The sequence below is a fragment of the Doryrhamphus excisus genome, linkage group LG16 (assembly GCF_037039965.1).
Source record: "Doryrhamphus excisus strain RoL-2023G ecotype Guam linkage group LG16, RoL_Dexc_Guam_v1.1, whole genome shotgun sequence".
In the NCBI taxonomy this organism is placed as follows: Eukaryota; Metazoa; Chordata; class Actinopteri; order Syngnathiformes; family Syngnathidae; genus Doryrhamphus; species Doryrhamphus excisus.
In genome coordinates this window covers 11059946-11082462 of record NC_136372.1, presented here as the reverse complement: position 1 = coordinate 11082462, position 22517 = coordinate 11059946, and the positions used below count along the sequence as shown (strand labels likewise).

At 41.9% G+C, this 22517-nt stretch overlaps 1 protein-coding gene across 2 annotated transcripts in view; it reads right to left on the bottom strand.

Moving 5' to 3' along the window:
- smg1 (SMG1 nonsense mediated mRNA decay associated PI3K related kinase) overlaps positions 1-22156 on the bottom strand; it is a 35771-nt gene extending 13615 nt beyond the window's left edge. The window contains exons 1-39 of one of the 2 annotated variants that reach the window (XM_058049374.2): positions 21906-22156; positions 16886-17034; positions 16415-16567; positions 16097-16233; positions 15951-16009; positions 15279-15492; positions 13814-13939; positions 13606-13678; positions 13119-13216; positions 12151-12324; positions 11663-11884; positions 10855-10956; positions 9773-10063; positions 9563-9693; positions 9154-9315; positions 8798-8916; positions 8605-8692; positions 8116-8217; positions 7667-7807; positions 7245-7471; positions 6839-7038; positions 6577-6738; positions 6333-6487; positions 6102-6235; positions 5679-5990; positions 5421-5562; positions 5163-5313; positions 4699-4819; positions 3619-3864; positions 3179-3330; positions 2905-3040; positions 2611-2755; positions 2232-2370; positions 1908-2126; positions 1313-1493; positions 1011-1172; positions 683-897; positions 427-581; positions 120-342 (exon numbers count right to left, since the gene is read on the bottom strand). In XM_058049374.2, coding sequence (XP_057905357.2) covers positions 120-342; positions 427-581; positions 683-897; positions 1011-1172; positions 1313-1493; positions 1908-2126; positions 2232-2370; positions 2611-2755; positions 2905-3040; positions 3179-3330; positions 3619-3864; positions 4699-4819; positions 5163-5313; positions 5421-5562; positions 5679-5990; positions 6102-6235; positions 6333-6487; positions 6577-6738; positions 6839-7038; positions 7245-7471; positions 7667-7807; positions 8116-8217; positions 8605-8692; positions 8798-8916; positions 9154-9315; positions 9563-9693; positions 9773-10063; positions 10855-10956; positions 11663-11884; positions 12151-12324; positions 13119-13216; positions 13606-13678; positions 13814-13939; positions 15279-15492; positions 15951-16009; positions 16097-16233; positions 16415-16567; positions 16886-17034; positions 21906-21982 — 6195 coding nt within the window. In that variant the 5' untranslated portion in view covers positions 21983-22156. The remainder of the gene's footprint in view (positions 1-119; positions 343-426; positions 582-682; positions 898-1010; positions 1173-1312; positions 1494-1907; positions 2127-2231; positions 2371-2610; positions 2756-2904; positions 3041-3178; positions 3331-3618; positions 3865-4698; positions 4820-5162; positions 5314-5420; positions 5563-5678; positions 5991-6101; positions 6236-6332; positions 6488-6576; positions 6739-6838; positions 7039-7244; positions 7472-7666; positions 7808-8115; positions 8218-8604; positions 8693-8797; positions 8917-9153; positions 9316-9562; positions 9694-9772; positions 10064-10854; positions 10957-11662; positions 11885-12150; positions 12325-13118; positions 13217-13605; positions 13679-13813; positions 13940-15278; positions 15493-15950; positions 16010-16096; positions 16234-16414; positions 16568-16885; positions 17035-21905) is intronic. The other variant, XM_058049375.2, reaches the window with a different exon arrangement.
- Positions 22157-22517: the final 361 nt, after the last annotated feature.

Here is a 22517-nt window from a genome sequence, read left to right as displayed (position 1 = left end):
TCTGTTGATGTAGATGACATAACTATGCTTTTTAAACACACCTAATACTGCTGCCCCATGCGGTCCCCACTGCAACCCAACTCCAGATACATTGCAGTCCTGTGGAAACACGGGCATACCTGTTTGAAGGGGAGCCAGCTGCTGGCAGGGTTGGCAGGGTTGTGGGGGTTTCTCAGTCGCTCAAGGGCAGAATTGATCGCATCACCATAGGTTTGCTGGAACCAGGTCTCATGTGGCGTCTCTGCTGGGGCGGAAGTGATGCTGCAGACGTGTTCCAGGGCAAAAACCATGGGGCGCATCAGAGCAGAGTGTTTCTCACGCATTATCGCTATCTTTTCATCCCTGCAGTGCAAATAAGAGAAGGAACAAGAGGGCTGATGTGAGACAGAACAGACTTTGCGACGCTGATGAGAAGAGCATTCTGACCTGCGAAGTGTGTTGTTGTTCTGAACCCTCTTAACCTCGTCCTCAAGCTGTTGGATCCTACGCAGGACATGCATGTGCTGCTGCTGTAACACTCCCAGCCACAATTCATCCCAAAGTAATGTCACCCTACGCAGCTCTCCGACCAACTGCTGAACCTGGTTAGCACACAACGTGTTAGGAGCTATTTGAGGAAAATAGCACAAGAACTGTACTGACTGTCCATGCAAGAAGGAAATCTAGATGTCAAGTCCATTACCTGAAGTACCATGGTAGGGTTTGCTAAAGACAGCTTTTCCACAATCTTGCTGTAACAATCCTGCATCATGGCTTGGTCTTGGCTGAAGGTTAGTTCTTCTGGAGCTTCTTTTTCACTGTTCTCTGGCTGCTCCTCCTCCTCTTCCCCCTCCCCATCAAGGCCCTCTCCTGGGATGCTCCCCAAAAAGGTGGGCAGATCTGATGGCAGCTTGCTCCCTGTCAAAACATTGTCACAATAACCAGTTAGCATTTTAGACTGTTAATGTTTATATTTTGATTGTTTTTACTTAAGTAAAATGAATGACAAAGTTAACATGAAAAGACCCAACCTGAATTTTGAGCCTCCCCCCCAAGGGACAGTGAGCCCACAATGGCAGGGTAAAGGATGAGGTGTGGCGAGTCCTGGGCCACACGGCAGAGCAAGCTACATATGCTTTGTCGTATATATGCCTCTGGATGGTTCAGACGGGAAAAAAGCTGGGGGGTGATACCTGAGTGAGATGAACATTATGAGATTTACATCAGGTAAAGATAGTTTGGGCAGTTAATATGTTCCGATAATTTCAACTCAACCAATTAGATATAAAATTTCCAGATAGTTTGTACATAAAAGATTGCTACTTTGCCGTACCCCTCCAGGGTGCTGTTGGCGTGGAGGCCAATCCCAACTCAAGTCCCTCCCTCAGTTCCCCAGCATGCTTGACCAGCAAACGGAGGAGACGAAGCGTTGCCATGACAATTACATCATCATTGCTCTGCTTGCTGTTGTGACAGGAAAGCAGAAGTTTGGGGTCGTCCTCGTCGATAGGAATCTAAAACACAAAAATACAATTTAGATGAAGGCTGTTCACCCCTGCAGAGGGAACCAGAGGACCTGGAGCCCAACGCCCAGAGGGAAGCTGACGTCATTGAAGCACCCCAATGAATGTGTAGCTCAGACGCAAAAACATTAAAATGTTTTGGTTAAATTCATATTGAGGCATTTTTATATATTTGTTAGCTGCACATTTTGACTTGCGTTGCAGTGTGATGAATTTAGTGTTAGTAAATTCAATAACTTCAAATTCAGTTGCTAAACAAGGTTTAAAAACAACAAAATACTTGAAATTTCGTATGACAAAACTGAAAACTTAAATTTGACCAGTTTTGTCAAAAAAAAAAAAAAAAAAATTACCGACCCCTGGTGTGGACCAAGCAGACCGAAGGAAGATGCTGTGAAATCTCACCTGGCCAGCATTGAGCTTCAAGAATGTGAAGTAGGCCTGGCAAGAGATCCGGTAGAGACCAAATATTCGGTCCACCACACGTCTCCAAACGCGGATAAGACCATCTGCTACAGGTTGGCCGGCGTCTGCCAGCCAGGGACATGACGCTGTTAGCTGCCGCCATATCACATCCACCATGTCATCCTCGTCATCTTCCTGCTGTAGTGCCATGTCCTCATCCTATAGAAGGACAGATTAATAGACTATTATTCAATGATATCTAGAAAAAAAATATATAAATAATGTACATATGCAATTATGGCAAATAGGATTACACTACACGACCTGTATGCCTGTAGGTCGACACATGGCTTGTCCTAGAATGCCGAAAATGGTTTCCTTGTCTTCTTCACTGGTATTTGCAGGTAGCAGCTCCTCTATTTCTTTTTTTTCTCCAGAAAGAAGAGGCAATCCCTCCCCTTGGCTGGATGGAAAATATAAAAACCATGTTGGTTATGTTGGTCCCTTGTTAGCACAAAAACGCAAAACAAAACAGAAAAAAATCAACATAATATAGTATTGACCTGAACATGAAACACCATTTTCTAACTATTATTATACTCAAGGTCTCCTGTCATAATTACTTGCAATAATTGAATAGCATGTACTGTTGTGGGGTCAATACATCAATGTTCAAATCAACCAGTGATATTGTTCAACTAACCTGGCATTGTCAACGACCTTCCTACCCCAGCGATAAGCCCAGCTGGCCAGTGCTGCCCAGGACTTGGCCACCTCAGGGGCCAGGCTGGTGGAGAGTTGGTAGAGCTGGCCAAGCACAAAGTCCGGCTCCCCCACACCTACACTCACTGTGCCAAAAACAAAAATTTTATTACGGTGTGGTACTCTTGCCAATATAAGCTTTGCTTAATGAAAATATTACATGTAAGTATTACTCAGCATTAGCAATGGAGATGTACTTTGTAGCTACATGGCAGACTAATGGCCACTAAGTTACCCGAGGTCTCGGTGGTGATGTGGGGAATGCTTTGTTCCACGAGAGGCAGCTCTAGCAGAGCAGAAATGTTCTGACACAAAGGTGACAAGTTGCCCACGGCGTTGGATGAATTGACAGCCCCTGACATCTTTACAACCTGGACCAAAACATTGCCAAATACTTAAGGACGACGCATCAACAATAGATTAGTATAAGACTTATTTACAACACACCTGCAATGTTCCCACAGTAAAATCCTACCAGTAAGTGAGTTGATGTTAAAAATAGAGCATACCTGTTTGAGCTGGGGTATCATGTCTTTCCAGTCAGCCAACAGCCATTTGCAGAGAGTCAGCAGTGAGCGACAGGCAGCACCTTCATTTTTCCCCACATAGCAATATGACAGAGCGGCCCGGCTCAGCATTTCCATGGCTGGAATGGACTGACCTGTGGAATATATTATATTGAGTAACTTTTGGTTCCTCTCCAAACACAGTGGATATCCCGCATATTTGTGATTCAGCATTTGCAACTACAAATTTGCCGATTTTTTGCTAAAAACATTACGCAACTGTACCACACTGGACTATGCAGGTGATTTAAATGTGCGCTTACACAACACTATGCATGCAAAACAATATTTTATACTAAGAATTGTAATCTCTGCTTGCAATGATTTCAGGAGAATGACACTTATGTTGATATTAATAACATCACAAGATCAATTGCCCTCACCTGACGTCCTCACTACTTTGGCTTTTTCTATCTGCAGTTCTGGACCCCATTTCTCTCCCAGTGTGCCTTCCACGCTAAGCCGCCGGAAGGCTTTTACCAGTTCATCGTCCTGCTCTTCTTTTTGGGTTCCATCACAGCACTGGCTGAGCAGGCGGGATGCCAAGGCAATGTTGCCTTTTTTTCGGGCAAACTTTACAGTGGTCAAACAAAGCTCCATCAGGTGGCCATCTGTGGAAGGAGATGAACCTGGATAGAGAAAAAAACAAAACCTGTTTCAATTGGCTTTTCTTTGGACTGGCTGGGTCAATGGCTGAGCCCTTATTCAACAAACTAATGCTGCTGCTTGTGATTAAGGAAGACGTCACACATGCATATCCAACTGTATATGTAAGATATATATATTTATTTATAAACAGTCTTGTTTACACAGATGGCAAACGGCGCTTTTATTTTGAAGGCCGAGTAGTGATGACCCAGACGAGCTGGGTGCAGGCATATACGTGTTTTAGCGTTCCCCCCCCCCCCCACTTAGAACCTGCACGTCCTTATATCTTTGGTCCTTAAAACGCTCCTTATATTAAAAAGGTAGAGCACAAAATATTACAAAAATTATCGGCCAAACCTAGTCTAAACAATTAAATAATCTTCCTGAGAGAGGCTGCGGAATACAGAACTGATGCAGATGTTCTCAAATGAGTGCTGTTGATTCATCTTGACTCCCACATAATCACATTAGTTTGGATAATGCAATAACGAAGATACTATCTATTTTGTAGTACTAATCTCTGGACCAAATAGATAAAGGGAACAATGAAAATGGCAACTGCTCAATGCCAAGACCTAATAACTTCAAACTACACATTTTACCAAAGCATTAACATAATATTGGTCTCTCCAACTCAATTTTGTATTAACACCAACAAAAAAGTTTGTCTGTCTGCATTTATATAAATAGTGCCGGTGGGCACAGCTTTGCCTTATCTCGTGTAGCGAACCAAAACATAGATAATTATCTTAATCATCACTGAAGAACAGAGTTTAATGATTCAGTTAAATGTTGCCAAAAATGGCGACTGATACCTCTGACTTTGTTGAGGAGTTGTCTCTGGAACATGGTGTATCTGAGTGCCTGAAGAAAAGGCTGGACATCTTGTTGCTTACAGGAGCTCAGAGCCTCGCTGTACAAAGGAATCACAGAATCCTACAGAGAATACAAACAAAACACAGGCTTGGATTATACTTCATGACTTTATTTGGTCAACAGGACTGATGTTTATATTGCTTGTTCATTGTAACACGCAAAGTACCGTTGGTAATCAGTGATAGATACTAGATGTTTGTGTATTTGATGATAAACTATAAACTATGTTTGAGGGTTAAAATCACAGCTATGTGGCTATATTTCCTGTATTTGATAATTCTATGCTAAAATGCCACTCTTGTTTCTTTCAGTTCATCTTCTACAAAAATTTTACCAAAGTTGCCAGAGATGGGTCAGTACGCGTCCCCTACATAAATGTAAGGGAAGAGCTTTGTGTACATGCCTCTTGTCCTGAGAGTGTGTTTTCTAGTGTGGCAGTGCAGTGGAGCTGCAAAGTGGGAAGGGTGGGCAAGGCATCTGAAAGGGTGAGGGTTGACAGGCGAAGAGGACCCAGGCAGATCCGCCCAGTTTGTTTCAGGCAGCGCACCAATGTACTGCAAAAATACAAGATTTGTCAAAAAACAGTGTCGTACAATAGTTTCTATTCCTATAGTTTGACAGATAATGACACATGTTTCTACCTCTCTTATTAACTACTCACTCCTGATTGGCGGTGGTCCTCTGCTCTGGTTGCTGACTGGCCTTTGCCAGCGCACAGACGGCAGTACGTAGGAGCTGTACCTCAATGGCTCTCTGTAGCTCTGTTGGATCTGGACTCAGGGAGGGCAGAAGCCTCTTCAGATCTAAAACAAACAATTGAATATCTCAAAAATCCACCAATTTTACAATGACTGCTTGGATGTTTAGTTAAAAACCAAGTTAAGGATCAAGTTTGCTCCAGAAGCCCGCCTGGCCTTACCCAGCTTCTCCTTGCTACTGGAGAGCGAGCTAAAGTCCTCTCCAGGTAGAAGCTCCAGTTGAGCACCGCATTCCGTCAGATCTCCATCCTCAAAGCGACTTAGAGCCTGAATATAGTTGAAATCGGCCCTGAGATTGATACTGACTGGATTGGTGGAGTTCTGTTTGAGGGCGTGAACAGTGGCCTGCCATTCCTTGACGGAAGGCCAATCGCAAAGTGCCACGTAGCATTGACATGCTTTGTTGGCCAAGAGGTTGACCACCTCCGGAGAACACTCGCTTGCCTTCAGCAGCACCGTCTTCCTGCTGTCACCTTTGCAGATAAAACAAAACTGGCACTAAGTACGAGTAATATGTGCCGAGACAGGCATGCAAAAGCTCAAATAAGAGCCTGTGCCAAACACAGATATTTGTTTGTTGTTACCATTGCTGGTGTGTTTGGGGCTGTTGGTACTGCTGGAGAGTTTGACTACATAACAGTCAGAGCTTTTGATGCTACAGTCCATCCCTGAAACTGCAGACAGCTGATCTTGGTAGTCCAAAGCTGCCTTCTCAAACCTGCACACAGACATATGAACAAACACTTGCTAAATTCAGATCAAAAACAAAAAGTATTGTATTACTGTGTATAGTATTTGGGTGGCTTGTTGCTTACCTTCCCTCTGCTTGTAAGGCAACTGAGGACAACCAGCTAAGACTCTTGCCGGTGTTTGAGAGGCTCCAGGCAGCAAGTCCCTGGATGGCATCAGGGCAACGCAGCTCACAAAGAGCCTCTGCCAATAATGTCAGAGGGACCTCTAGTTCTGGACCCTGCAACAAAAACATCAAAGAACATAGTTATTAGAAGTAAGTGGACCGCTTACTTCTAAAAACCTCATTGACTGTGTACTGATAATGACCTGGGTGCTGCTATTCTTAATCTCTGCAAGAAGGTCAAAGCCGTGGCGTACGGTTACTGCTGGCTGGCCAGAAAGAAGACCAACCCTCATCAGAGCCAGGCGAATCCTTGTCAGCCAGTCTTGGCATGTCTGACGGTTGGTGTAAAAGAAGGTCCTGATACCCTGTGTAAAGCAAACACAAAATGATCCGTTATCCAGTCACTTCAAAGCCGATACACATCATTTTAAGCCAACAGCGCAGCGTTGATTTATATCAGTCTACCTTTGGTGGGGCAGTGAGAGCATTAGCGCAGCCCTCATATGCATTGTACATTAGCTTCTCCAGGTTCTCCAAGTACTGCAGCAGAAGCGCAATCCGGAGTTGATTTGAGTGGTGACCATCACCGTCACTTCCGGCGCCAGCCCATGCGCCAACATCCTGCTCTGGGTTCAGGCTGTGGGCAGCCAAGCTGCGAATCATACCTGAAATATAAGAATAGGGAACAACATGAGGGAAGGCCAAGCTGTTCTTTACCACCATGAATGAAATTCATGGCTGTAGAAAAGACCAAATGCTGTCTTGTCAAATATATTTCCAACCAACATTTATGAAGGCTGTAATGCCAGCAGGTACGTGTACCAGGATGGCTCATTAGCATCTAATCATTGACAAGCGCTTGTGTCCTCACCTTCAATGGTCTGGAAGGTGTCCTGAGCACGGCCAAGCGGAGTTCTGAGTTTGGACAGCACAGTGAACTGTGCTGCTTCCCACACTGCCCACTGCCACAGCACCACTTCGGTTTTTAGCAAAGCCCTTGGCACGACACCAGGACGCACGCCATCACCACCACCACGGCCATCCCGTTTCTCCAAGCGCTGACAGCTGTAGTAAAGACGCTCCAGCCATGGATCCTTGCTGTAAAGACAAAAATGTTGATCTTAGACTTTTTTTAGGCATTTACACATCAGTTGGTGTAAGATACCTAAAACATCTAACAGAGAAACAGCATTCATTTCAAATAAGAACAATCCAAATAATTATCTAACCATAATGCGTTGGATTCATTCATAAATAGAAGCTGGAATGGAATGCTTTAAAAAGGGGACATACCCTCCACGGTGCAGGACTCCATATAAGATGAAGCTGATGAGGTCACTGAAGTCCTGGGGGTGAAACGTGCTGCTTGGTGCTCGGCTCATGTGGTGGCGAATGGCCAGTGAGATCTGAGTGATCTGTGGGTGGCTGTGGTTGCTAAACAACAAAATCAGGGTGAAACACATGTATAGTAGTCATTTTGCTAATAACTGATTTAAGGCAATTATTTCTGTGGATGAAATACAAAACCTTAACAGATCAAAACACAAAAATAACCATTTGTTGTTGTAATAGGGAATTATAGTTCTGCAGCAATTTGCAGTTATTTTAAAACAAAGTCAGACTAACCTTATACCAAAAAATAAACACAGCCTGTTGCTGCATTTCAAGCTGTGACAATCAAGACCTGAAGCTGAAACCGAATTCAGGAACTAAGAGAGATGCAAATGGTTGGAGTGCCTTACCTTAGAGAAACATCCAGGGGAATTGTCCGAAGCAGCTTGCCATACGCCTGCCTCACCTTCACTGCTGAGTGAACCAGCTGCACTCTGCACACATCCACACACCTAACACACACAACATACACTTTATTCAGAAGAACCATTTCTAAGTACTGTGGACCTTCGAAAATCAATAGACCTAAAATGGGTATAGGATAGTAATGCTGACTATAAAACAAAAAAAAAATGCTAAAAACATTGCTCTAAAGTTATGTTTTGAGCACATTCGGTATGTTTGCAGTAAGTTAGAATGCAGTAAGTTAGAAAGTTAGATCTAAAACGTTTGCAGGAATTTTGTCTGTTAACCGAAGCGGACCTTAGCCAAGGTACCACAGTATTTAATATTCGTAGCAGTCGCACAAAACAGCTAATCAACAACTTTAATAATGCGATTTGATTCAATTCCTGAATGAGGGTCATCATGTGTGGAGAACTGGGACAACTGGGATGTACCTCTGCAGAAGCTCAGAGGATAATGATGAAGACAGGATGAGCAAGCTGTTGCAGGTCTGAAGGCATATACCCTGGTCTTCATTCAGAGCTAATGGGCAAGGCAGCAGAGAAAAAAATACTTTCATGTAACAAAATGTGTTACCCTGCAAAAAAAGAAAAAGGACAATGGACACTTTGAAAATGTTGGCCTCACCATTAGATAGCAGGCCCCTGCAGAATTTGGTGAAAGAGGGCAAAGAGAAAAGAGGGCTGTAGGTGTCTGATTTTTTCATCAGCAGTGAGATTTCTTGAGCCCATGTCAGCAGCAGCCTCCTGAAACATCAACACATTCTATGTGTGCCATTGTCACGCTTGCCTACTACAGTTGAGGTTGAAATACACTCATGAGAGGAATTTTGAGCTGTAGAGGATTTGTTTAGAATTGTCAAAAAGGAACAACTTGTGACCATGATAAGTGTATGTAAACTTGTAAAATATCAAATGCTGTTGCTTTTTTAATCATTATCCGAGTGTGTACAAAAACAGAGAGAAAGAGAAGGAAAAAAAAACCTGGCTTCGGGGTAGAGATGCTCCTTCCCTAGTAGCGCTCCCAGAAGATTGAGTAGAGTGCTAAAATGTTTCTTGGTAGCTGTTGTGACAGTGCTGATGACTGCACCATCAAACAGGGAAGGAGATGATGATGACAAGCTGGATGAGATGAAATGATCGTGCCTAATAGACACACAGAAAGAGGCTGGTTAGAAAAAAAGTCCACAGCATTGTCATCATATATACATATACAGTATTAATTGTAGATCCAAAAAGCCCCAAAGGCCTAGTTTTGTTACTCTTACGACATCTTAACATGCCTGTTGCAGTTAGTGAACCCATTTAACATTTAATTTCACATGTTAAGAAGGCATATAGCCACCACAGATATCCCCTAATCAGTGAAATGCATGCTTGGTGGATATATTACCTGGTACAATGGGAGTACAGGGTGTAAAGCACAGCATATTGAATGGCAGGGTAGTAGATGGCCAACTCTGAATGCACCAGTATCAGATTGTGACTGAGCAGGGCAAAGACCGTCGGAGACAATGCCCACATCTAAACAGGTAAACACAATAACATCAATAATAAGAAGAAAATTGGTTGGTGATGTAGGTAGACTATCAGTGCAGCTTACCCCAATGAGAGAATTCTTGGTGTTCCCAATGGTGGTGAGAGTGCTGAGATTGAAGATGAGGATAAACTGCGCCTTCTCTGGGGTAAGGGTGACTGAAGTGAATGCCGGGTGCTGGATATTGAGGCAGGTGCTACTGGATGGCAGGACTCCACAAGTTGGCTCCAAGGTAGCCAGAATGTTGAAGAGGGCACATGTCATCTCACCCAACACCATTTTATAAGCTGCCTCAAGTGTTGGAATGTTTTTCAGACTCAAGAGTGCCCGGTACACTCCATGTACAGCTGATGTCACCTGTGGAGCACGCACAAATGGATTAATACAAAATTAAACTGTATCCCACCGAGCGTCATACAATTGTTAAGGATATTGTATTTCTACCACAGCTGTTCAATTAAAAAAAACAACAAAAACAAACATCAATTCAGTAATAAGGCGCTCAACAATTTTCGATTTATTGACTGGCTTTCTTCTTTCTATTTCAGCTTTTCTCTTCAGGGGTCGCCACGGCAAACCAATCCCCATCCAACCCTGTCTCTCTCACACCAACTACCCTCATGTCCTTCACCACATACATAAACCTCCTCTTTGGTCTTCCTCTACGCCTCCTACCTGGCCGTTTTAAACGCAGCATCTTTTTACCAATATATTCACTATCTCTCCTCTGGACATGTCCCAACCCTCTCAGTCTGGCCTCTCTGACTTCATCTCTAAGGCCTCTAACATGTAATGTCCCACTGATGTATTTGTTCCTGATCCTATCCATCCTGGTCATTCTCAATGAGAACCTCAGCATCCTCATCTCTGCTACTTCCAGTTCTGCTTCCTGTCTTTTCCTCAGTGGCACTGTTTCTAGACCAAACAACATGGATGGTCTCACCACAGTTTTGGTGGTGGCTTTCTAACTACAGTACATAATTGTTGAGTAGAGGAGCCAAGCCCACAGAGTATGTTTTTTATCAAAATAACAAGTTAAGTCATTTACTCATTAGCTAAAATTAATAATTTACTTGATCAAAATAAAAATAAAAAAGAATATCAATAACTAATGTTACACTGCAGTGCCATCAAAGATGGTTACAAACCTCTTTGTCTCGATGAAATCGCAATTCCAGCAACTGAGAGTCTGGTGCCAACAATTTTTCCACAAAGGACGCAGGCAACTTTGTGTTGATTTGTTCCACAATCTAAAACACAGAAAGATACGTTTAATGCATGTACAGTAGAACCTTGGATTTCGCAGAAAAATACCCCCCAAAATATATTCTCGGTTTTTGCACACGGTCTTGGACTGAGTGTTGGTGATACAGTCGCTTAAGTGGGACACTAGAGATAAGATTTCGACTCTGGAATTTTTTATGCATCTATATTATGTACGTGTGTGTGTGTGTTTAATTCAATTCAATACAAAAAAAAACACACTAAGAATGATACACAGCTCAGTAATGTCTTCTTTCTTCCTCCTGTCAAGCACCGAGTGAGGGTTCAAGCGCATCGCGTTTTTCCTGAGTGTTCAGTCTCTGATTTTTTTCCTACTGACTATGCCTGCACATACTTGCAAGAAAGTTGCCATATAAGTAGTTGAGAAACTACTGAATAACTCGTAAAGTACAGAGACAGCGTCTGTGACAATAGGATTGTTATGTAAAGGTTCCGTAGTTAACAGGTTAACAGGAACCCGCTGCTGAATGTTACAATAAAGTTCAAATAGTTTGTAGCAGTCACCATGTTCACCAACAATAGTCTTCCATAAAAAGGCCAAAGTAGGCGGTCTGTAACTGACGTAAAACTAAAAAAATATATACAAAATGCTGTTAATTTTTACTTGATTGATTTCCCAGATTTACCGATCAAGGAACTTGGTACCAAATCTCCAATAAAATGTGATCATACCAGTATGAGAAGGCTGAGTACCGCCAGGTTGTAGTCAGAACCACAAGGACGGCAGCTGTTTAGCTGGTCCAGGCCATAGGCTAGGACGGTCTCCATGAGCTGACCAGAGGGCTCCATGCTGGCCAGTAAGACACCCACACACTCATTTGCTGCAGTTAAAACCGGCTCAGAGAACTGGACCTGCTTGGCTGTGGTCACGCAGGCCAGAACACGGTTAAGAACCTAAAAATAGGACAGGAAAGCCCAAGTCAAAATACATTCAATAGGCTTAAATTAAGACATCTGATCAATTATGTGGACATTTCGTTTTGCCTGTATTAGATTTTTTTGGTCTCTGTGCGAGTTGGCAAAATCTTAAAGTTAAATTTTAACCATAACATTGAAAATATGTATTTTAACACACATTAACATTTCAGTAAAGATAAGATCTTCCCCACTGACTTGATGGGCTATGATTTGTAAATGATTTTCCCGAGTGCTACTCTTACATCAGTGACATAGACTTCTGTGATGGGTGGTCCTCTGATAGGGCTGAAGAGCTCTCCGATACTGCGAACCACTGTACTGAACACTCTCAACAGAGCCGCCAGCTTTGGCAGAGATACTGACGGAGGCGGGATGTCTTCATCCAGTGCCTCGCCTGACATGACATGGCTCAAATCCTAAAAAGAGAACACAGTCAAACCATTTCATAGACATGGATGCTCATCAGCTCTTTAAAAAGGGCAATATGTAACCTTGCTTCTGCTTTATTCAAAAACAAAATTAAAAGATGGTCACATTGTGTACCAACAAGCATCCGCTGTCCAAAAGATACTGGGTGAAAAACACATTTATCATATTACTTTGCTTTCTTCTGACCATTATAACCACATACACATACATCTAATAACATGTATCGAACATTGTCTTTCGCCTTGTAGTTGCAATGTACTCCCATAACTTATTAAAAATGTACCAAAAGAGAAAGAAGTAGTTATGAGCTGGTCGCTACACTGAGGAAGAACAATGTCACTTTTGTTCTTTTTAGATAACTAATTGCCTCTCATTGTTTCCTTTGCTTAATGCATACTCCTCTTATTGCTCTGTGTCAATGTGAGGAAAAGGGAAAATGAAAATTGCATTGAAATTAGACATCATAAAATGGTCAAATGGCATAAATGTGTGCCGTAAGCTGTTCCACTGTTGCGACCATCATCAAGGATACTGATGTATGCTTGAACATGCGAAAGGATCTGCTCCTATGAAATGGACAATGATGACTAAGCGGTGTAGTGGTCCCTTGCGTGCAGGTTCTTATTACTGCTGTATTTCATTCATGAAAAAGTGTTGCCACAATGTTTGAGCTCATCAAATTCATTTCAGCATTAGTCAACGAGAACACAACTGAACACAAAATGCAGTTGAATGAAATGAAACTCATTCACTATCCAACCCACTTCATGTTTAACCTCACCTCTGCGTATGCTTCCATGTCCTCCAAGAATTGTCCCAGCAGAGTGGTGGAAAACGTCAAGTCTGCCACCCAGAATTGCTCCAGACTCTGCAACCAGCCTGTTAACACATACCAGCAAGAAAGTATTATGTTATCTTTATGACACACGCACAAATGCAGCACAATGGTTACATCAATCAAAAGTACAGTATTAAGGGTGCACAATATAATTATCGGACGAATAATTATCAGGTCGATGAAACTACAAAAACAACAACTGAGAGCCGATAATAAAGGACACAGTTTGTGCTTCTGAGCTGCGTGAGCTGAGTGACAAGTTATCAGTATCGGCTTGAAAACAATGTCTTATTGTGCATCCATTAATAGTTCACACAGTACAGATCAGTGCCTTGCAACATTGCACCTTAAAGCAGATTCTGTTTGAATCAATGTAAAAAAATTCCCAAATCTTGCAAAAATTCCCAAATCTTGCAAAAAGATTACTGACCTGACACCTGCTGAGTGAGTGCCTGCTTCTGGGTGTGGTCAATGTGCCAGCCCACCAAGATATCTACAGTATCCTGTAGAAAAATAACAAATATCACCCAATGATGCAGAAGATAAGTTCTGTAGTTGTAGTTTGCATGCTTCTTGCACATTATGAGTAATCAGTGCTCCTATGCCATAGCATCGACGTCCACTGCCAACACTCTCACCCTGAAATTGGTGCTGAAGACATGCGGGTAGCAGCGAGCCACTTGAAGAATACACTTCACACTTTGGCAAAGCAGCTCTGGAGTGTCCACGTTCTCCAAGATGGACTGGAGGTTGCTCATCACCAGCTAGAAAACATACAAAACCGGCCTGGTCATTTTACATTATAAGTACAAAGTACCTCTTTAAATGTCCGACCACTTTTGAGAGCCAAATAGGTTATTTTCCTTGAAAAATGTGTCAGTTTGTGATTGTTGGATAGTTAACGTCACCACTACCACTTGCACCTGCACCCATTGTCAGAGAATGACTGTAATGCAATAGCTGCGTCAGTCCTTTTCGCCACCTTTCTAAATAGAAATAATGATTAACCACACAGTACAAACCACAGCATGCTCACCCAATGGCATGTACATTCCAGCAATACAGACGTGCCATTTACAGGAAAGACACACAGTCACGCCTCCACAAGTTATACAATAGCCGCAAAATTTGACAATAGAAATGAACAGCTCAAAAGAAGACAAAGTGATCTGGTAACTCGCAAGAACATTTGCACATAAAGCCCAACAGAAATGGCACAACAGAAATAAACAGCACGACTGGTGCTGTACACACTCGTGTACAATAAAGTGATGGCACAAATAGGCTGAAGGATGAATGACCGCATAATGTAATCCCTTGTTTATCAGGGTTAATTGGTTTCACACCTGACCACGATAAAGGGATTAGAGCCCTCTAGACATGAAATAACACCCCTACAGTCACCTTCACACTCAAATTACCCAATAATGTGGATATATTCAAAGAAATTAAAATATTTAATGTCATAAATATCACTAATGCTCATGTGTGTTTCAATACATCTCCTTCAGACGAATGGACAGGAAGGGATGTTGGGCATTGATGATGATTAATATTGTGCCTGTTGTAAGATAAGCCAAACCGGCAATGATTATTGTTGATGGAGGTCAAATCTGGTGCCTGCCTTACTAGCGACAGTGAGTGCCCAATGTAGTCTACTACTTTTGAACACGCTTGAATGCTCTCCATTTTGTTGCATTTTCCTGGTTTCAGTTTCAAGTTCGGTCTGTACAGTACAGATAAATGAATTTATATTATCTGTTTCTCTAATATTTCAAACCAGGGGTGTGCGAAAACAAAAAACATTTGAGAAGCACACTGCTTTAAGGGATGACAATGCCACCAGTGCAGTGTAGTGCATCAATGGTGACTTACCCCCACTTACAACACATGGTTGTTAACCAAGTCATGAAACAATCCATGACATGATTGCACCATACAACTCACTGTACTCAACTCACAGCAGCAATTTTCCTGTTTCTTGAAACTATAATACATTCAAGCACTAAAATTGGGTTCAGAAAATGTAATTTAATGTAATTGTGATTTTTAAAACATGCACGCAAGTGTTTTTCATGAGGATAAAATTGCATATGTGGTTACCTGCATGACTTGAGAAAAGGTTTTTCTCTCCCCGGCGGCCTCCAAAGCACGCTGCGTCGCCACCAGGTACAACAACTTCACCTCGTCACGACTGCTGGACGTAAACTTGAGGAAAAGCCACTTGAAGATGCGCTCTGACTCGTAGCTGAGCACGGTGCAGAGAAGACCCAGGCAGGCTGCTGCATCCTGACGCAACTCCCATAGCAGCTTACTGCTATAAAAATGAACAAAACATGCATTCACAGTAAACACACTATGTGGACAAGTGGCATTTAAAGTTCAAATTAAGTCACCTGACATTGCAGACCAACATGTGTAGATGTCCAGCACATTTGTGTTTATACATACACATAGACTAGTGTTTACGGAGCCAGGGCACATCTTTTACATGAGAAAAAACTCATTGCACCAAGCGTGCCATAGTGTATTCTAGTGTATGAATTGCAACAGCTGGATACACAGGTTAAGAAATTAATTTCACAAAATTCAACAAACATTTAATCTGAAAAGGCAAGTTATTTAACTAACAACAGGCTGAATAGATGCCCACTGGGTTAACATTAACAGTTATGCAGCTGCAACAATTTTCCGATCTAATAAAAAAAAATTGCCGTGCGACACACTTGCACAGACTTAATTATAGACAACCACTGGCATAATGAGATGACTTACCTCTCATTCAAAATATCATTCAAGGTGCTGAGGATGGTGTCCAACTGTTTGACCAATGTCTGTATGAAAACAAAAATGTAAACAATTAGCATTTAGAAATCCAATTAATTTATATTGCAAAACCACGGATGCCGTTTTAGACCGACCACTTTGTTTTCGCTGTGGCTGATAAATTCCTTCAACTGCTTGAGGGTAGTCAGCCTGCGGTCACGATCGTCCTCCCTAGAGACTCGGCGCAGGAGGTTGGCCAACCGAGACTCATCCGAGTGAGCCATCCCTCTGTCTACAACAGCACATCAACACGAGAAGACACAAATAAAAACGGTCAATAATTCCTGCAGAGTCAATGTAATGGACAGTATAAAAAGCCTTTGGGTTATAAACATGACATAAGCAAGTATTATCTTTCCATTTTGTGTTGACACTGTGTTGCATCTTTGACCACATTCTCCTCGGGAGCTCACCCTGCGATTTCCTCATGTCCTTTGAAGCTAAAGCACGGTTTCCATGCTGAAAAGGGTTCAAATCCGTTGTCACATCATTTGGCCTCAACTCTTGCCCCAGCGACTTCCAACCAAAAGTAGTATCACTGACACCTTGACCAGCTTCATGTCCACCTGAGGAACAGAACACATGCTAGAACAGTAGTTCCCAAACTAGACAGACATCTTTGTCATACAAATACGTCACAATCTGCATCACACATTGTGTTCAAGGACCACTGAACGCAGTGGCAGCCAAAAATATCCATTGCTTGCACATGTACGTGTCACTTTGGCTAGGGATATTAGGAGGAATGGCCAATAATAAATGAATTAATCTACGGCAATTTGTTGACAATGTCTTCCTCCATTTGTGCCTGTTGTGATTTTGATTCTCGGGAGTACATTTGTGTGTTGTTTTATCTTTTTAGCTAAAAACAGCAAATGTCTCACCCTCTTCCTGAAGTTCATCTGCAACAACAAAGGCATCGCTGGTCACCACAGGCTGTTCTGCCAAGCTGGAAGGCAATGTGTCCGAAAATGTTGCAAAGCCGAGTTCTCCGGACCTCACGCCGTCCTCAAAGGAAGATACACTATCAACTCTGGATTTAAAAGAAAAAATGAATGCAAACATGAGAAAGACAATAGTGTGCAACATGGGCAATGTAAATGGAAAGGTCATGTTTACATAGAGTTCACATACAAGACAAGAGGATTACCAAAACAAAACACTCATTTCAAGACAGAAGTGCTGTGTTTGTGTTTTACGTTTGCAAAAAGCTAAAGACTATATATGATGCTGTGGTGATTATTGCCATGACCGCATACTTTCTTGCTTATGGAGGAGCAAAACCTGAGTAAAAAACCAGGCTGCACGGTGGCACGGTTCTCCCTGTGCATGTGTGGGTTTTCTCACATTCCAAAAACATGCTAGATTAATTGGCAACTCCATATTGTCCATACGTATGAATGTGAGTGTGAATGGTTGTTTATCTATATGTGCCCTGTGATTGGCTGGCGACCAGTCCAGGGTGTACCCCGCCTCTTGCCCGAAGACAGCTGGGATAGCCTCCAGCATACCCGCGACCCACGAGGATAAGCGGTAGAAAATGAATGCATAAATAAACCCAGACAATTAAAACTACAATTGTAAGTGCATTATACTGCATTGAAAAGCAGCAATGCACAAGACGTACAATATTGTAGTATCATATGCTGTATTGACACTATTAGTGCTCCCACCTACTGAGCAATATAAACAGTATATTGTCAAATAAGCACAGTATTAGTTACTACTGTAACTGAGCTTCTTCATCTCCACACAGCACACGGACCTGGTCTGCCAAAGAATAAGACGACATAGACCCAGCATCACTATATTTAATGGGTATTGAGAACCTTCTAAATTCTGTTTTTCCAAAAATGAACAAATCAATTGACTTTTTCTGGTCTTGTTGGACAATTTTGGAGACTAATATGAAAGCAAGTGTCTCTCTTAATGGGCAGCTGGTGCTGCCATAATTTAAAAGCACTCACAGGCGGCTCTATCTTGCTTGTGACGACAAAAAAAAAAAACAAAACACAAAAATAATCTTTTCATGGTTTTGCTTACTTCGTCTGCCACAGCAGCCATAAAAATGACGCATCATGTCCGATAACGCCAATTAGCTGATGATGTAATTTATCATTACAAAAAAGTCATACGTAGAACACAAACACAATCAAAATTGTTCCAGAAATCCTAAAAGACCATACCAACTGAAAAAAACAGAAGCAGATGACAATATGTTGTGTGCTATCTCTAAAAAGCATTGAGGAACAGTTCAAAACGGCAGCCTATTGAGCGTTGTAAAACTGATAATCAATATGAACCAATTTGGGCTGTTGGGCCCAAAATCACTGCAATATCACTGTTGAAAAAACATCCACAGGCTGCAGCAAAGTCCTCTGTAACAAACAAACACGGCATTATATATATATATATATATATATATATATATATATATATATCCTATATAGTATCTATACAGATTTAAAAGTAAATACTGCCTTGGCATCTCACATTAACTCATTTGCTACCAAAAGTGTATTTACATGTTGTTGTTTTTCAACCGAATGCCCAATCCCAAAGACTTATTTATACGTCTTTTAGCGCAGGAGGCAAATAGAGGTGATGACGCACCTGTAGAATCACAAATGTTGCAGTTTAAGGCGTAAAAATGGGGACAAGGCAGAAGTGCAATTTATAAGCGCTCGGCATGCATCTTTCCCATGTAGTAAAGCGCTCCACAGCAAGCAGGAAATCAAAAAACATGAAGACGGGTAGAGTGCACAAGGTTCGGGAAATGCATGCACACACAAATGTAAAGCAATTTTGTGTGTGTTGTTTATGTTGTGGCATCATTGTTTAGATATTTGCGGCTAAATATATACACAGCTAAATTTGCGTCAAAGTGCAAGTCATGGTTGAAATGTATCTTTTCACTAAAAATTTAAATTTTGCTTAAACCGACCTGTGTTCTACTGTTGATTACTAAAGAACAAAAAAAGGTAGAAAAACTCTAATGTAAAAAAAGTCAATGTTTTTTTGGTAGGTACCAAAGATAAGAAAGACAAAAAGCAAGAAGCCCAAAAACCTACCACTTCCACACAGATCAGGAGGATAACCTATTTTCACTGTATAGTGTCAGACATGCCAAGGTTAATTCCATGCAGTGTGATGTCATTACTAATGCCTAGTGGCCATAATCCTACATATAACCAGTCTCTTTCTTTTTCTTTTTTTTTTACTAATAATGGGCTATACAAAGAAGTAGTCAACCACAAACAAGTGATCGTTTTTTTAAAAATTAATTCATAAACACAATAAGAGTGCGGGCACGATATTCAAACCACAATGTAGTGGTCCTCTACTCATTATGTACACCGACTCCCTCACAAAAGATATAAAACAGGCCAGAGAGAATGTTGAAAAAAATTGCCTTTGATTGCAGGAAATTATTTGATGCCCAATCACCAAGCATTTTGACCCCCACAGAGTAGTCATGTACCAACACAAATAGCACCTCCCTTTAGGAAAGTACTCCTAAATTTATGTGGATAAAAAACTTCCACTCAAACCTCAACACTGCCATGGGCAAGACCAAAGAGCTGCCAAAGGACCTCGTGGCAAAAACGTGTTTTTTCAGCCTTGAGGAATCACTGACAAACTTACGTCACTTACTACTTAGAAGACGAAGAAGGAAGCGGATGTTTGGAGGCGCGGGAGGATTGAAGATGCGACAGAAAGCGACAAGGCAACAGATGAGAAGAAAAATACTGTAAAACGTAAATAACAGACAGAAAATGGGGCTAAACAGCAAGTTGAACATCATGACATGTATCCGTTGTAACGCATCATTGGCATACCACAACAGCACGTCTTATATGTTGCATCATCTCCTTCCGAATAGATTTGAGACAAGGTCAAGTTAACGTAGCGCAAAATCAGTGACATTGCTGTTAATGTAACAGAGCACTGTGAGTTAAAAAGAACATTTTAGCTCACTAATCAGTAGCTGCTCATTTCTCGCAGACAATATTGTGTAATGGAACAAGGAGGTGCGTGTCTCACTCAGTTGTGAGCAATGTCTTCCATGACAGAAGGGGTCTTCCTTTTACTTGGAACACCATAAAAACTCAATATCTTATAAAGAAGATCTGCCTTATTTGTAGTCAGTCTAAGTTTAGGATTTATAAATCCACAGTCATCAACATCATAACGACAATTAGGGATGTCCAATATTGGCCAAAAAAAAACGATATGCCGATACTGTACAATTCTCCATTTCCAATACCGATATACATATGGGAAACATGACATATCTCCTGTGGTGGAAATGAACACATATGTGTTGTATACAGCATTTTTAAAACATAGTTTTTTATGATTGTCAGACCTCCCTAACAATAACAATATATCATTAATTTAGTCTTAATGTCTTAGCAATTATCATTTCTCTCCTTTCCAGTAAATAGTCTGGGATTGGATAAATTAATTTACATAAACCATCATGTAGACTAGATACATCCCAGGAAACGTTTTATTCTTACTTGTGCATGTTATAAAACGGATGCCAAGTGGTTAGCATGCAAGCCGCACAGCTAGGAGATTCAAGTTCGATTCCACCCTCGGCTATCTCTGTACAAAGTTTGCATGTTCTCTGCGTAGGCTTCCTCCGACATTCCAAAAACATGCTAGGTTAATTGGCGAATCCAAATATTCCATAGGTATGGGTGTGAATGGTTGTTTGTCTATATGTGCCCAGTGATTGGCTACCAACCCACGACCCTCGTGAGGATAAGCGGTAGAAAATGAATGAATGATATAAAACACGACCAGTCCAGGGTGTACCCCGCCTCTCGCCCAAAAACAGCTGGGATAGGCTCCAGCATACCCTTGCAACCCCAGTGAGAATAAGAGGCATAGAAAATGGATGGATGGAATAAAAAAACAGGCATGTGCATCGACTAATAACTTCATTTTCTCATTCACTAGAGTTTTGTTGCATATTTCTTATGATACATATGAAAAGGTTCAGTTTTACTGTACACACAAACACTGACATTTGTGTCATTTCTAAATCAAAATTCAAGGAGTCCCTCCCCAAACCAGCAAACACCTCAGATTCTGCGCATATGTATGTGAACTATGCCAATGATGATATTGCTAAAGATGACAATAAACCCAACACAATAAGAAGCTATACATGTTAATGTTACAGCGGGAAGTTGGAGCAAATAGCAAAGTGAGTCTGTAGTTCCCTCATGGTCACAATTAATTAGCTTCATGTTACTCAGTGGGACACTTTCAAGGGTGACAAATGTAAAGGGAACCTAAAAAGATGAGTGGGTGTAACGAAAGTAAAAGCTTTCTTTAAGGGATCTATTTCCATGAAAATGAAAACGATGATTGGGCCTTCAGCACAACCGAATACATGGAACACTCGTCTTCTGAAAAAGACCTCATGGTGGGAATATCAAATCTTCATATTAGAATTGTGTGGACCATAAATCAATGCATACAGAAGCAGGTATGTTCGCGGTGGGCAACACCGCACAAAGAAGCATTTTTTTGGTCAAAATTCGAAACACGATAGCGTGCTTTGTGCGGTTAAATTTTGCACCGCGCCTGTCAAAAATGAAGTTGTAGCAGGTGGAATGTTTGAAGCAAGCTAGCGTTAGCGTCATTCCCCCACAAGTCAACCACGGGTGCAAAGGCGCACACACCGCCCGAAACTACATAAGTGACGGGCAAATGACGACGTAAGGTTCCCGGAGTGGCAACACTAGGCCGCGTTGAGGTGTTGAATCGGATGAATAAGAGGGTACAATCAAGTTCCCCTTTCGTGTGGCTACAACAGTCACAACGGTATAGGCCCTGAAACAAACAGCGGTTTATTTTCATCAACCATCCCCGAAACGGAGCACCAACCTGGGTTGCCAGTCATTCCGGTGTGGCTGCAGTTTGTGGGCACCGCTGAGCCGAGAACGCGAGGCTTTCCGGCTCATTACCTTTTAGAGAGCTGCATGGCCCGCTTGCAGCGGTAACGTCAACCGAGTAGCTTGGGCTGATGTTTGACTTTTCACGTTCAGACAAGTATTGCAAATCGGTTAGCAACTCGTTGTTACTGTTAGCTTGAGCTTGTGTTTGCTCGGCCTTCTTCGCGGTGGAATGAACATCTGAATCCGCTCTTATTTTTTGTTAGCGCCCCCTCTTGGCTGATAGCGTTACTGCACTGTATAGTGACATCTATTGATGATGTCACAATAATGACATGGGACGGCAATTTACAATTTACCTAATCTGGACTAGTTTTGGGCAAATTTGGTATTGATCCGTTATCCAATATATATGTTGTCATAACAAAAGTTGTACCCAATGGTGGTTTACTTGGTTTGTCAGAATGATCCTCACAGAAGAGAAGACCACACAAGATCAAGTGCCAGAAAGTCCCTACCTCTTCTCTTCACATCTAAAACGCCTCTGACTTTGTAAGCAGGCTGGTTGTTGATGAGTCACAGATGAGGAGGTAGATCGTGGTGA